Consider the following 14,134-nt stretch of genomic DNA (forward strand, 5'->3'; position numbering starts at 1 on the left):
TGGGAGCCATAAACGTGTTGGGTTTTATGATCTCCGCTGCGTTTGCCAAGTATTTAAAATAGTTTTTTTTAGGCAATGATTGGGATTAATAGTTGAACGTACTTTTGGAGTTGGAATGTATTTAAAAGAGTCAAACGTTTAATATTGTTTAAATCCTTTTTGGAAATAATGATATATGATTATATAAATCATTCTAGTAAGACTTTTTGCGGAACCTCTTTCAATATAATTGTAAATTTATCATTTTATCAATGGAAGTAGCTACATTTTTTCTTTAAAGGACTAAACCATCGAATAAATAAGTAATCATACAAAAACCCTTTTGTCAAATTAAGCAATATAATAGTTAAATATACCCATGGAATTATTACCTTGACCAATTACATAGGTACTCTCAGAAAATAAATATACATGTCCTTACTATTTTACAGTAGTTTTACTATTTATTATTTTTTTTTTTTGCTTTATAACAGCAGTAAACTTTTTATTATAGTTACATAAACATCCGTGTTGGTCAATTTTACTAAACAAATTTAATGCAAATGTAAATACTTTATAGAGCGAACTAAAACCCCCTTTCGATGGAGGATCTGCACTTCGTCATGGGTTTGATTAATCATTTAGTAAACTATTTTGATACAGCCTCTAAAAGACTTGCCCCATCTCTGTCTCCAAGCAACATTGAAAGAGGTCAACTGTCGCCCCATTGAAGATTAGCGATTTGGTTTCGGATCGAATCTTTCTGTAACAAACCTGCAGACACCGATCAATTCCGAAGACTAACATCATTTTTCACCCAAAAAGATAGTAATTATAGACACTGCAGGTGATGATTGAGCCAAACTAAAGCTAAAATCGAAGCTGTTTGGCTACTTCGGTTGATTGGCCACAATTAGATTTGGGGGTCAGATGGAAATCCATGGATCCCTCGGGGCAGGGTGACAGCAATTTGGGTTTGATATCTGTGACCTTGACGATGGGGAAAGAGTTCGAGTTCGTTTAGTGGTGCAATACTGACTGAGCCATTTCGTTTTGTGGTTTATATGCTTTTAATTTGTACAGCTTAAAACTAGATGCAGTGTTTTATGAGATTTGTTTGGTTATTGTGTGTGTGTTATTATTTCTTCGGTGGTTAGGTTGGGCTATTATTATCCTACTGCCTGAATCGACGTAGTGGTTGCTTGTAGTGGTAGCCCGGATCGGCATCCTGGATGGGACTTGGTTCAGGACCCAAGGGTAAAGCGTAGGATGGAATCGGGATGTGGAAATCCACTTCTGGCTGGGGTGGCAGATACTTCTCCACTGGTTTTGCGGGGGGCAGATACTTCTCCACCGGCTTCGAGGGTGGCAGATATTTAATTTCTGGCTCGGCAGGAGGCAGGTAAGCCTTCTTGGGAGCCACTGGTGGGGGTGGTGGTGGAGGAGGCAGACTGGGCGCCACCTTGGGAGGCAGATACCTGGCCACTGGTGCAGGAGGCAGGTACTGCACTTCGGGCGTCGGAGGAGGCAGGTACTTGGTCTCCGGCTGACTGGGAGGCAGGTAGGTGGGTTTGGGAGCCACAACTGGGGGTGGTGGTGGTGGTGGCAGGATGGGAGCGACCTTAGGAGGCAGATACTTGGCCACCGGTTCGGGGGGCAGGTACTTCACCTCGGGCTTCGAGGGAGGCAGGTAGGTGGCCTTGGGTGGAGGAGGAGGTGGGGGTGGGAGGGCCACCTTGGGGGGCAGGTACTTCTGGCGCGGCTTCTCCGGAGCTCCATAGCTGTATCCACCGGAGACAGCGGACTTGGCCTGGTGGTGGTGATGATGATGGTGATCCGGCTGATAGTGCCGATCGATGTGTAGATCACGGTGATCGTGCGACAGATCATGGTGACTGTGGGAGTGCGCATCGTAGTGGTGGTGATCGTGGTCGTGATCGTAATCGTGGTGGTGATGATGATCACGTTCATAGCCGTGATCATGGTGACCACCTCCGTACAGGTGGGAGACATCTGCCCGGACGCAGAGGCCAAAGCCTGCCAGGGCCACAAGGATCAGCACGGGTCTCTAAATAAAGATCGGAAAATGAATCCCTGCCAATGGAGATAACCCCAATGCTGTTTACCATTTCCTCCTAGAGATTATCCACTGATTGTGTTGATGATGTTGCTGCCGTTTGCCGACAACAGATAGTAATGTCAATAACGTCGATGGTCAACGCTTTTATACGAAGATCAGCCAGTTGGCTCTTTGGTTTTCTTCTCACTTTTCTTGGTTTTCATGAACTTGAGCCGGCCAATTATCGGCGTGTGGTGTATCTCTTCCTAGCCCAAGCAATTAATGCGATTTCGGCTAAATTAGCTCTCTACAACAAATCAGCTCATGAATATGCAGCGGATGCGACGAAATCCCAGACAATTGACGGTGATTGACTTGGACATCTGCTGCACCAGTTTGTCCCCACTTAAATCTATATATTTTGGGGAGATATCTATACCAATGCTAATGGGGTTAACAAAACAGCATTTATTGAGATAGTTTTAACTTTATATAAACCTAAGCCTAGTGGAACGAATCAAACAAATTCAAATCCGGGGGAAATCTTCCACTTTCAGTTCGGTGGTGCAGTGCTTTCTTTTTGTTTTCGCTTAGAAGATGAACTCTTGGGCGGGCGCATCGTAGTGGTAACCCGGTTCCGGTTCCGGTTGTGGTGGAGGGGGTGGCAGGTAGGTGGGCACCGGCGTCGGTGGAGGAGTTGTCGTCGTTGTAGTGGTGGTGGTGGTGGTGCGTGGTGGGGGTGGTGGTGGAGGAGGAAGGTAGGTGGGAGCGGGAGTGGGAGCAGGAGTGGTTGTAGTGGTGGTGGTGGTAGTGGGTGGTGGTGGAGGCAGGTAAGTGGGAGCGGGAGTGGGTGGTGGAGTAGTTGTGGTGGTGGTGGTTGTAGTAGTGGTGGTAGTCGGTGGTGGAGGAGGCAGGTAAGTAGGCACCGGCTTGGGAGGCAGATAAGTCGGTGGTGGCGGCGGTGGTGGCTCCGTCGTAGAAGTAATCACAAATGGAACCTCCGGCTTGGGGTAATCATAGCCATACCCATGCTCGTGATGCTGCTCCAGGACTTCCAGTGGCAAATGGGAGACATCTCCAGCTGCGAAAGCCAGCAGGCAGGTGGCCAAAATGAAGAACTTCTAAAATAGTTCAAAAACCCCCATTAAATTCTGACTGTTTTATCCCCAAACTGACCACACTCACCATGTCCGTTATGTTATGTCTGACACCTTGAGCTCTTAAAACACAAATGATTGACTGTTTGCATCGACAGCGGTTTATTTATAGTCAAAATTCTAAAACAGATCGAAACCGTCCATGTCCATGGCTCTAGAGGCCAATTATTATCATTTAAATCGATATAACTCCGCTAGCCCCACGGCATTCTTTGTATCGGTAAATGTATCTGTATCTGTATGCCTCCGAATCTGTATCTGTAGCGCGATGTTTATACGAATGATTAGCGCCACAATAGTGAGCCGAAGTTGACAGAGGAGCAGCGTCAACATCGAAGTCATTGTGTCGGAACCATTGTGCCCCCATGGGCCCTACTGAGACGATTTTCATCAACGTCGTCACTTTGGTTTTCGGGTTCGGGTTACCGCTGCGGTCATTGTTACGGTGTTAAAAGTAAGCCTCCACTTCCGACGGAACTTTAGACAAAGGGTCTACCACACAGAGAAATACTTGTAAGTTCATAGATCAAAATCTTTTTTATATTCAGTGAATCATTGCTTACCAATAAAAGATGCCACAGTAAAACCTATTAAAAGCATTTCAAATTATAATTATTGGTTTATTTAATATATTATCTACCCCTGGGAGTTACGCATTCTATGAATGATAGGATTCATTTAATATACATTGATTAATAATTTTGTACTATTTATTTTTTTATTTAAATATTTATTTAATGATAACAATTTTTTGTAAACTAATTGTTAACAGTGGGAATGAGCTATAGTTGCTATAGGCCTTCAGCTCATCAGGTTTTATATAATTTAAAATTGTTTTCTTTGGTCCATATGTGTCTAGCTTATCTTCTATATGTTTAAGAATTTACATTGTTTTTTATGCTTATTTCTAATATACATTTATTGTTATTTTAATCTTTTATATATATATTTTTAAGGACTAATGTATATTTTTTGTCAGTGCACCTGAGGAGTTAGTTCCGTCGCTGGGAGCGTTGTAAGCGTGCTCTGCTGGCTGTCATAAATCATTTAGACTTCATTTATAATAATTATGGCGCGCGCTGCCTTTTGCAACTTAAGAAGTTTGAGTGGTCAGCGTTTCATGGACAGATGGACAATGAAGCTGTCTACTGAACAGATGGACATGATCTTGCGGAAGCAATTCAGTTACAGATCAGTCGAGTTATAGTGCAAAGGCGGAGAAGATGGTTAAGTGCTTAAAGGTAGGTGAGAACACAGAAAAATACAGATCGTTTTCAAATTTAAAATCGTTGTAAAGGAGATGATCAGTCCATATTGTTATGATTATAAAATTCTGCCAGTAATCATTCATACTTTAATATTCTAAAAATATATTAGAACCATCAAAATGAAATGTCCATTCTATTACACAAAATGTGTTCCAATTAGATACGGTGTTCACAGAACTATACAACTATTTTAAATAATCCCTTAAGCGTTTGAATAAGCGGTAGAATAATTCCCCCTCGCTTTAACAGCGGCGTTTAATCAACTAATTAGTTGGATTAGCGTCTACGGCCGCTTTTGTATAAACAAACAGATGATACTGGTCTGGGTTCAACTATCACTTTTTGTTTCATCGCACGCCAAAAAACTTTGGGTATGGGTTGTTGAACTAGAGAACGCTTGAGATCGTGCTGATCGATTGTCAAGTGCCGGAATTGGATGGCGTGTGCTAAGCCATCCTCGTTTCTGCTCTCATTTATGCTGTTTATGAAATTAATTGTCGATTTTTATGGGCACTAATCTCAGTGATCTGGCTAGGCCTCAGCCTTTATGGTCTATGGCAAATCTGTGCAAATTTTAGTGAGTCCCCAACCGGTTCGGATTAGAAATATTTGGTCAAGCAAAGACAATTTCTGTTTTTTATGATTCCACAACTTTGAGCTGTGAATCTCGTTCTGAGCCGATGCCAAGGCAACAAGTATTTTGGAATAAGCCCTGTCCAAGGGCCACTTGAATTGTGAAAGGAACGCAGTTAGATCTCGGTTTGATTGTATTTTTTATTATCTTTACAAAACTTTGGTACAAATTCATATTAGTAGGGCGTGTGTCTTAGCTCTTGAAGCGCCGGCTGGGCACCTGGTATTTGTAGCCATGGATTTTCTTCGAGGGAGTAGCGCTGGATTCTGCGATGACCACTGGTTCCTCCAGTTCCTCAGCCTGGCCAAGCTCTGCATCGGAGGGAGCCACCGGAATGGCATCCTGGGGGAACTCTTCGCCCGTGGGAAATTCGTTGCTGACCTCCAGTTCTAGTTCCGTGACCTTGGGCACGTCGTACACAAATCCATTGCCAGATCTCACCAGCTGGGAGACATCTGCTCGGGTCAGAAGACAAATGGCCAGCAGGAAAAGACTGATTATCGAGGTGCGCTAGAAAAGTATTAAGAACATTCGACAAGTAATATTCAATGTATTGTTTAAATTTTAAAAAATTAAACGCCTTCCAAAAGTATTCAAAACATGCATAATTTTTTTATTTTTGGTATTGGCTTGTTTGTTCTATTTATATAGAACTAGATTTGTTAGAACCAAAGTAGCCATAATAAATAGTTAACTGTCAAAAACGAATTATGCAAATTTTTCGATGATGCATTCAATTATTTATCATATAAAAACAACCTGATTCTGAATGACTTAAAATATTCTTCTAATAAAAAAAGGCACGTGATTAATACTTCTAACGAAAATGTGTGCAAATTTGATGAGCAATTATGTTGAGCTGCTATCAAGTAGAAAACAAGTTTTTCTTTTATGTTATTTAATAGTTCCGTTAAAAGTTGAAATGTCAAGCGGTGGCATACTACAAATTGCAGCCATTTTGACGGCTGTTTGGGTGGTATTAATTATCCGTATGAGTGCTACTGAAGGCAATCGCTTACCATGATGCTAGAAGATCTTGAGCTGGGGATTTTGTTGGAGAGGGAACCTTTGAGAATGCCGTAATAGTTGTCGCTGCCAGCGGAACGTTGCTCAAGCGAATGCAGGCGCCGGCGATCGGGCCCAAACTATTTATACTTCTATATGTTCGCCACATTTGCCTCATTTTATTAATTGCGCCAAGAGCGGATCGTGATGACTATGCTGAAGTTAAAACATACATAAACCGAAGCGGTGGAACAGTGAGCGGCCCTAGATAAACAAAACAAACAAACAAACGAATCGATGTCTTGGGCCAAATGGTGGAGCTACTGATCAGGCAGGCACTCCACTCGAAATGCTACAACATCTCCATCTCCAACCACATCGGCATCCAATCCACACCGCCATTGCCAAGGCTAAGACTTGTTTTGTGGGGTCAAGTGTCAGTGCGTTGCTTTTATCTCGGGCGCATTTGTTTGTCGACTTGTATTCGCATTAATGATTCTGACGGTTCAGTGTTTGTCCCCAGCAGCCACGTGATCCGAGTGGCTCTCAAATGTAGTCTTACAAATATTCAGTTATGCAGCCCTGCCCCATCCATGAAGCATATAAAGCGCCTAAAAGTAACGCCTCAACACGTTTCCGTTTCATTGGTTTTTTACGGCTGCAAAACTGCCACCGACCGCACAATTTGTCCATGCCAACTTGACATTTTGATTATAGTATAGCATCGCATTTCAGTGGACGTCGGAAGATTGATTGCATTGGTCATTCGGCCATTTATTAGGCTGCTTTATGTCTTGTCGGAAATTCCACCTGCTGTGAAGTGCCAACGGGATCTGAATGGAGACACACCCACTTGTTGATTACCCAAATAAAGCAAAACAAAGTGGACTCCGGAACAATTGAAATCTAATAACTGGAATAAGCGGTAGCCAGATTATATTCCACCTTTGTTTGTGAGTATAATGAAGTATTTAGAAGCTAATGCTGATATGCTAATATTCTACAGAATATTGTTTAGCATAATACCATTTAATGCCAATAACGTTTAAGAAATTTCACATTTCCTCCACATATTTGGGTTTTATATATTTTGTGTCAATGAACCAACAATAAGGTTATCGTCTTCCCTCTTTAAATTCACAATGAATCTTAATAAATAATAGGGATCAGAAATAATAACACTGCTATTAACATTTCTGCTATCGCGGTACATTTGGTCGTCTATAAAATGTTGCATACTTTCAGGATTCAATGGTCCACAATGTAATCTATAGCATACCAACTGGGGTCTTTTAAAATTAAAAATAAATGCTTAAACTTAAGAGAAGCGATTAAATAACAAGTCAGCTTTAACTTTTTTAAGTTTAACAAAATAATTTTAGGGAAAAAAATACTTGGAAATATAACTGCAGTATAATTTTGCAATATTACTAAAATGAAAATGTTAACTATGTTATTTTAATTTCGTTTTTATGATCTGAAAGAATAACACCTACAATATATATATAACCGATTTTTATTGCAATTTGAATCATTTATATTTTATTTTCACTTGTTTCACCTGGTTTTTATTAGCTAATGAATTTAGCATTAAGAGTGATAACGAAACAAGTTATTGTTGTTAATTTCAGTTTTAATATTTTCTTTCCGCTAATTGCAGACACATTTCGCCACTTTCTGAATAATTTTTTGGTTTCTTTTATATTTAGAAACTGATCAGAACAAAATGAAAGTGAAAACGTAGACAGATTTTAAAATCGAAGGATCTTTATTTTCACGGTTATTTCAAGTGGACTCGGCCTTCCTGCGAAAGGGAAGGCCGAGCCACTCATTCACAATTCGTTCACAAATATGGCTAATACTTAATCTGTGTATTTACAATGGGCCTCGGAAGCCTAATAGTTGAATGAGGGCTGGGGGTCGTTGGGGTAGCTGTATCCCTTCTGGACGGGGGGCAGGTACTCGACCTTGGGAGCGACGTACACCTTCTTGGTCGGTGGTGGTGGTGGGGGTGGGGTGTAGACCACGACCTTCTTGGTTGGGGGAGGGACGTAGACTGGTGGTGGTGGTGGGGGAGGAGTGTACACGACGACCTTCTTGGTGGGGGGTGGCACGTACACTGGGGGAGCGACGTACACCTTCTTGGTGGGTGGGGGTGGCAGGTACTCCACCTTTGGTGGTGGTGGTGGTGGAGGAGGAGCCTTAACCTCGAACTTCACGGAGGGAGCACCGTAGTGGTAACCGTCGTCCTTCAGGATGCCAGTTGGGGGTGGGGTGTACACGACCTTCTTCGGTGGTGGTGGTGGGGGTGGGGTGTAGACGACGACCTTCTTGGTTGGGGGAGGGACGTACACTGGTGGTGGTGGTGGTGGGGGTGGGGTGTACACGACCTTCTTGGTTGGGGGAGCCACGTACACTGGTGGTGCAACGTACACCTTCTTGGTGGGTGGGGGTGGCAAGTACTCAACCTTTGGTGGGGGAGCAGACACCTCGAATTTCACGGAGGGAGCACCATAGTGGTAGCCATCTTCCTTCAGGGAGCCAGTCGGGGGTGGGGTGTAGACGACCTTCTTCGGTGGTGGTGGTGGGGGTGGGGTGTACACAACGACCTTCTTGGTTGGGGGAGGGACGTACACCGGTGGTGGTGGTGGTGGGGGTGGGGTGTAGACGACCTTCTTGGTTGGGGGTGGCACGTACACTGGGGGAGCGACGTACACCTTCTTGGTGGGTGGGGGTGGCAGGTACTCAACCTTTGGTGGTGGTGGAGGAGGAGCCTTGACCTCGAACTTCACGGAGGGAGCACCGTAGTGGTAGCCATCGTCCTTAAGGACGCCAGCGGGCGTGGGCGTGTAGACGGGACGAGGGGGCGTGGGCCTGGGCTTGGGGGCCTCGTAGACCACCGTCGGTGGGGCAGACTCATGTGGCACGTAGGGCACATCGATGACGACGGGGGCGCGGGGTGGGCCATAGTGGTAGCCATCCTCCTGCAGGTTGTTGCTTTGCGAGAACAGATGCGAGACATCTGCACTGGCGACTGCCACCAGGGCGAAGGCGATCAGGAGTTTCTGGGAAGAGAACACAGAGCGGTGAGATCAGCCTCTAGATATTCCCAGATATATATGGTGTATATGTATATTCCACAGTCTGCCCACTCGGTATTCGTATCCACCACCGAGTGCAGCGCTTCGATCCGCGATCCTCCATCCTCGATTTTCTGCTTGCGATCTTACCATTTTGTTCAGAACCAATTCAACACCACGAAGGTTGAGTTGTGACTGTGCCTTTCCTGCCCGAGTCTACATTATTTATAGTTCAGCGCCTCAGGATGGCCCAAAGAGACTTCACGGCAGAAGCTTCTCGTCGGAGCCCCGAAAACTAAACAGAACCTGCTTGGGTTGGTTAACCGGCTGCTGTCGACGTCTCTGCCGCGCCTGCCACGCAGCTCCCTCAGAACGACACCCATAAACACACGGTCTATCTCGATCTCCCTCATATTCCGGGCGAAATTTCGAAATTTGGCGACAAATTCAGAATTTGGCCAGACCAGAACAAAAAGAAATACAACCAGAACCGAAAAGAACCCACGTAAATGAGCTCGAATATAATTAAAATCATAATCTAAAGAAAGCAAAAAGACCACTTTAAAATATATGATAACTTAAAAAAGCCGAGGCAGCGATTCGCGAGCTGTTTGAAAAGAGTTTAATTTGAATTCAAGAAAAACCGGTGAAATATGTGCGATATTAGGAAAGGCGCAGAGAAGATGGGGGATTTTTGGGAATGGAGGTCCCGCATGGGCACAGAACTCCACGCTCGATAATCTGCAAATATTTGTACAGCTTAGGTTTTGATCGATAACCAGCAGGGGTGCTCCGCCTTATGACAGCCAATTTGTCGGCGGGCCTATCGGCTTGATAGAGCCACTTCGCACTCCACGACATAGACAATAGCACTCTTTAATTGATCCCCCACATAAATCTAGTTTAGAGCCACATTTCAGGCTGGTTAGCGCGACGAAGAGCATAAATTAATTTCGCATCTATTTGGTTCTATAATAAAATCGAATTGGAATGTTTTATTTATGAGAGCATTCGCGGATTTGCATAAATTCTCCGAAAGTTCCGCCTGTGGCTTGTGGCTCAAAATTATCTGATGGCTTGCAATTATTCACACTCTCGAAGGGCGACCTTCACCCAAAACGTCATCCAGATGCATGAATCAACCGGTGAGAAGGGTCAGTCATCAGATGGAACCGGTTCCAGATGCAGTTACCTCTTCAAACTGACCTTTGCCTTGGCTCGCCGCAAGGACAACCACAATCCCAACTTTTCCTTACACTCTTAACCCACTGTTCCAGATTCCTGTTCTTTGGGGCCAATTGATAAATCGACTTACGCAAACACAATGTTGCACTCTTAAACTGATTTTTAATGGTCAATTAAATTCTTGCGTTTCAAACCCGATTGTTATACAATCAATTTAAATTTTAATTTAATCAATATATTTTTGCTGCGATACTCGCACACAAATCTTTCTCTTCAGAATGTTGTGATAATTGCTTCTCGATTCAAACATATAATTATCCTCTTTGGTTATGATGTTAAACAAGGCTGGATTCCAAGAATTCCCACCAAACATGGCTAGGTCGATCGTTGACCGGCGCAGTTATTAATTCTAATCTGTTCTTTTTTTAGAATTTCGGGGGTTTTTCGCTTCATTTTCATTTAGAAGATGTGTTACGCAATCTATAGGGCAGATCTTTTAGTATCGATGGAATCTGGTTTGGAAGCCGCACTAAGGCGAATCGGCTACGTCATGACTTGGACTATGTCGTCAATCAACTGATTGTTAACTGTTATGCCATAGTCATGGGTAATTCGAGATGGCTCATTTTGAATGGCTATTAGCGACTCAACCAATTTGTCGGAATTTATTGTGTGTGTCCTGACCTGATCGGATCAAAGTTTCCGGCATTTAAATGAGTTCTCAGGCCATCAGTTACCCGCTTTTATTAAAAATTAGCTCTGATTACTTCATTCGAAATCAAAACAACGTTTTAGCTTGCGGTTTAATTAGATGAATGCTGGGTAAATGCCACACAACGGTAAACGAGTTTAAGATCTGCAGTCATATAAGTATATAGAACCATATATATATATCATCATCTTGATCACACAATGTATTTGCTTAGCGTTTTGTTGAAATAGCCAAATATGTGCACTGCTAAACACGCGTGCGTCGGATTCGAATTTGGATTTTTATTCGTATGACGGGGATCGGAAATTGCAGAACCGATCCTGAAACCGGTTCAATTAGTTTGGTGAATGCTTTAGAATTTAGTGTTTATAAATTTCACATTAGGCATAATTAAGAACAAGTTTGTTCTATTCATACCTATATGCGAGTTCTCCCAGACAAAACCGAATCCGATACTGGAACCGAATCCGAATCCAAGTTCCAACCGGTGCATGCAAATAATTTTGAAAACTGTTTATCAATCCTAGCCTAAGCCACCACCTAATGCCAGGCATTAATCTTCAAAGGGGGCGAGATAATGTGGGGAATCAATTAGCCGCCAAGCAACGGAAGCCAAGTTAACACAGCCAACTAACTACAGGCCAGTATATACTGGATGTTTGGCAACTTTTTTTTTATTCAGCATGAACAAAACGAAACCGCAAAAGCAACAACCGACAACAGAAACAAAAAGCTAAAGTTCATTAAAAATACAACAAAATTTCTTTCTGGCTGTATAAATCTGCATTAAGAGCACATAAATTCGAAGTATAATTTAACATCATCTTTGAACCAGCCGTTGTGGTTAACATTGTTGGTTCGTGTCTTCGCTAAGTCTGTTAAGACCAATACGCAGCAGATCGCGGTTTTTAGTAACGGCGATTGCGAAAAAGTAGCAGTTTACGATATTAAAATAATGCAACCTTATTTACTAAGATTTCCCCAAAATATAAATGTAATGAAAGTAAACAATCTGATGTGACGCATTTAAAACGTCTGAAACACTTGGTTTTTTTGGGTTAACCATAGGAGTGATTTATTTGTGGCATTTCTTTCTACAACTTCTCCAGAACAATGCCCATAAACATGTTACATCTCAAAGGTGATCCAAATCCTAAGATAGCCCAACGCCAACCCGTTTTATCGTTGTTTGGTCAAACGGGCTTGTATGGTGTCATATAATTGAAGTTAAGGTAATAAATCTCAACCCAAAGTGCACTAAAAGAAAAGAGTAATTCAATTATTAAAATCTATTAAAATCTATAAAATTAAAAAACATTTATATTATTTGTTAAAACACCAAAAATAATTGAATTCAAATATTCACATTTGGGATTTGGGACAAGTAACTTTAAGTCTAGTTTCAATTTATACATTTTAGAAGTTTTGTAAAATAATTTCTTTTTATACATTTTAAACTAATATATCCTTTTAAAAATACATTTTTCGAATAATGCATAAATTGATAGAGTATTTCGAATTCGACCTGGTGAAAAATACTGAATTTACGGCTACTTATTTGTTAGCTCATAGTCCCCAAAAAAAGTGAAAGCATCTACTTAAATCGATTTTATGGACTTGAAGAGCTACTTTCAGTTTGAAAAATTCTAACTCATATTGACTCGCGTAATTGTTTTATTGCAGACATTTAGTCAGCGCCTGGACTACTGATTTATTTATTTATGGGTCGCAGTCGCAACCGCATTTCGCCCGATGACTGCAATCCAACAAGACAATACCCATACATATGCCAACCTTATCCAAAAATAATAATATTATATACTATATATTTTGTTTGGGATCTACCCGAAATGTCTTATAAATACCAAATGTTCTGCTCGCAAAAAAACAGTTTAATTGTACGACTTCGAATGATCAACATGGTGGGTTTCGATCGGATTTGCTTTTTAATAATTTCGAATTGAGGACTAATGGAAAGTTTTTCTCTCGACAGCGTGTAATCCTCGTGGCTTTTGCAGTGGCTCTGCTGGGAGTGGTTGGTGCCACTTCGCTGTCCAGAACCTATTTGCCACCCCAAGTGCAGGTGGTGCGACCCCAGGTGATCTCCATTCCGAGGGTTCAGGTTCAACCGCAGATCATCCAGCGCCAGGTGATTCAGCCACAGAACACCTATCTGCCACCCGCCCCCAGGTTGGTGATCCCGCAAGTGATCCCCTCCTACCGCCCTGCTGCACAAGTGATCTCCGTGGCTGCTCCTCGCAACACCTACCTGCCACCTGCCCAAGTGATTTCCCGTCCAGCTCCCCAGTTGGTGACCATTGCTCGTCCTGTTCCACAGGTGATCTCGCTGGCTGCCCCACGCAACATCTACCTGCCACCCCAGGTGATTGCTCCCCGCAACACCTATCTGCCTCCCCAGGTGATCGCTCCCCGCAACACCTATCTGCCACCCCAATAAGATGCATCATCATCACCTGTCGAAACAACACCACTGAGCAACAACCACCAACTTAACTGGTTTGTGGTTTAACCCACAACGCCAACTATATTCTAATGCTAATTCCACAGCTCAGCAAAGAAATGCAAAAATACACTTAATAGGTTTATATTTGCATGTCTGACTGGATCCGATTTGCATATTCCCGAATTAGCGCAAAAAGACAATAAAAAAAGCTCAGAAACATAAACAAAGACCTTGTTTTTAGTGTTAGGATCATTGGAGGGCGTCAACCACAGATCAGATAACGTTTTTATGCAAAGAAGGGCTCCAGAAGCCATTAACCTCCACAGGAAACATTGAAGACCTCCAATGTGTTTGAACAAAGCCGCCATCTTGAGGCTTCCCTGGGTAATTAATCAATCAGCCAATCAATCCAGTTAGCGGAACACTAAGTCATTAGCTTCAACAGTTTTTTGGTTCAGCAGCTTAAGTGGATAAGATAATGGTTACGGCTGACTCAGATAGTTTATGACCGGTTAATTGTGATACCTCTGTTTCTGGATCGACTTAAAAATAGCTCCCTGCTACTGTTTTCATTAAGCCAATACAAGATTA

The 14,134-nt window shown here is 42.6% G+C and overlaps 6 protein-coding genes across 9 annotated transcripts in view; 2 read left to right on the plus strand and 4 right to left on the minus strand.

Annotated features, from left to right (window-relative positions):
* Window positions 1-14,134, plus strand: part of LOC108020196 (nicotinic acetylcholine receptor beta1) — a 54,084-nt gene that overhangs the window by 24,757 nt on the left and 15,193 nt on the right. The gene's annotated exons all lie outside the window — the stretch shown is intronic.
* Window positions 1,041-2,204, minus strand: LOC108020193 (uncharacterized). The gene is made up of 2 exons (XM_036815849.3): window positions 2,106-2,204; window positions 1,041-2,047 (listed from the first exon to the last, which is right to left on the minus strand). The coding sequence occupies exons 1-2, from the start codon at window positions 2,106-2,108 to the stop codon at window positions 1,154-1,156; spliced, it is 897 nt and encodes a 298-aa protein (XP_036671744.3). The 5' UTR covers window positions 2,109-2,204; the 3' UTR covers window positions 1,041-1,153.
* Window positions 2,484-3,321, minus strand: LOC118877387 (uncharacterized). Its single transcript, XM_036815982.3, has 2 exons — window positions 3,224-3,321; window positions 2,484-3,159 (listed from the first exon to the last, which is right to left on the minus strand). The coding sequence occupies exons 1-2, from the start codon at window positions 3,224-3,226 to the stop codon at window positions 2,629-2,631; spliced, it is 534 nt and encodes a 177-aa protein (XP_036671877.3). The 5' UTR covers window positions 3,227-3,321; the 3' UTR covers window positions 2,484-2,628.
* LOC118877412 (uncharacterized) lies at window positions 5,220-6,955 on the minus strand. The gene is made up of 2 exons (XM_036816124.3): window positions 6,117-6,955; window positions 5,220-5,607 (listed from the first exon to the last, which is right to left on the minus strand). The coding sequence occupies exons 1-2, from the start codon at window positions 6,117-6,119 to the stop codon at window positions 5,290-5,292; spliced, it is 321 nt and encodes a 106-aa protein (XP_036672019.3). The 5' UTR covers window positions 6,120-6,955; the 3' UTR covers window positions 5,220-5,289.
* NT1 (Neurotrophin 1) overlaps window positions 7,852-14,134 on the minus strand; it is a 128,497-nt gene continuing 122,214 nt past the window's right edge. For both annotated transcript variants that reach the window (XM_017070174.4, XM_070996118.1), the window contains 2 exons: window positions 9,333-9,370; window positions 7,852-9,167 (listed from right to left, as the gene is read on the minus strand). In XM_017070174.4, the coding sequence (XP_016925663.4) occupies window positions 7,998-9,167; window positions 9,333-9,335 (1,173 nt within the window). In that variant the 5' untranslated portion in view covers window positions 9,336-9,370 and the 3' untranslated portion in view covers window positions 7,852-7,997. The remainder of the gene's footprint in view (window positions 9,168-9,332; window positions 9,371-14,134) is intronic.
* On the plus strand, window positions 12,860-13,770 carry LOC108006639 (uncharacterized). Of its 2 annotated transcripts, XM_065864805.2 has the most exons (3): window positions 12,860-13,001; window positions 13,073-13,462; window positions 13,499-13,770. In XM_065864805.2, the coding sequence occupies exons 1-3, from the start codon at window positions 12,930-12,932 to the stop codon at window positions 13,535-13,537; spliced, it is 501 nt and encodes a 166-aa protein (XP_065720877.2). In that variant the 5' UTR covers window positions 12,860-12,929; the 3' UTR covers window positions 13,538-13,770. The 2 variants fall into 2 exon arrangements, with proteins under 2 accessions (XP_065720877.2, XP_036672054.3); XM_036816159.3 differs by having other exon boundaries at window positions 12,861-13,001; window positions 13,073-13,770.

This window comes from Drosophila suzukii, chromosome 3 (genome assembly GCF_043229965.1).
Source record: "Drosophila suzukii chromosome 3, CBGP_Dsuzu_IsoJpt1.0, whole genome shotgun sequence".
Lineage (NCBI taxonomy): Eukaryota > Metazoa > Arthropoda > Insecta > Diptera > Drosophilidae > Drosophila > Drosophila suzukii.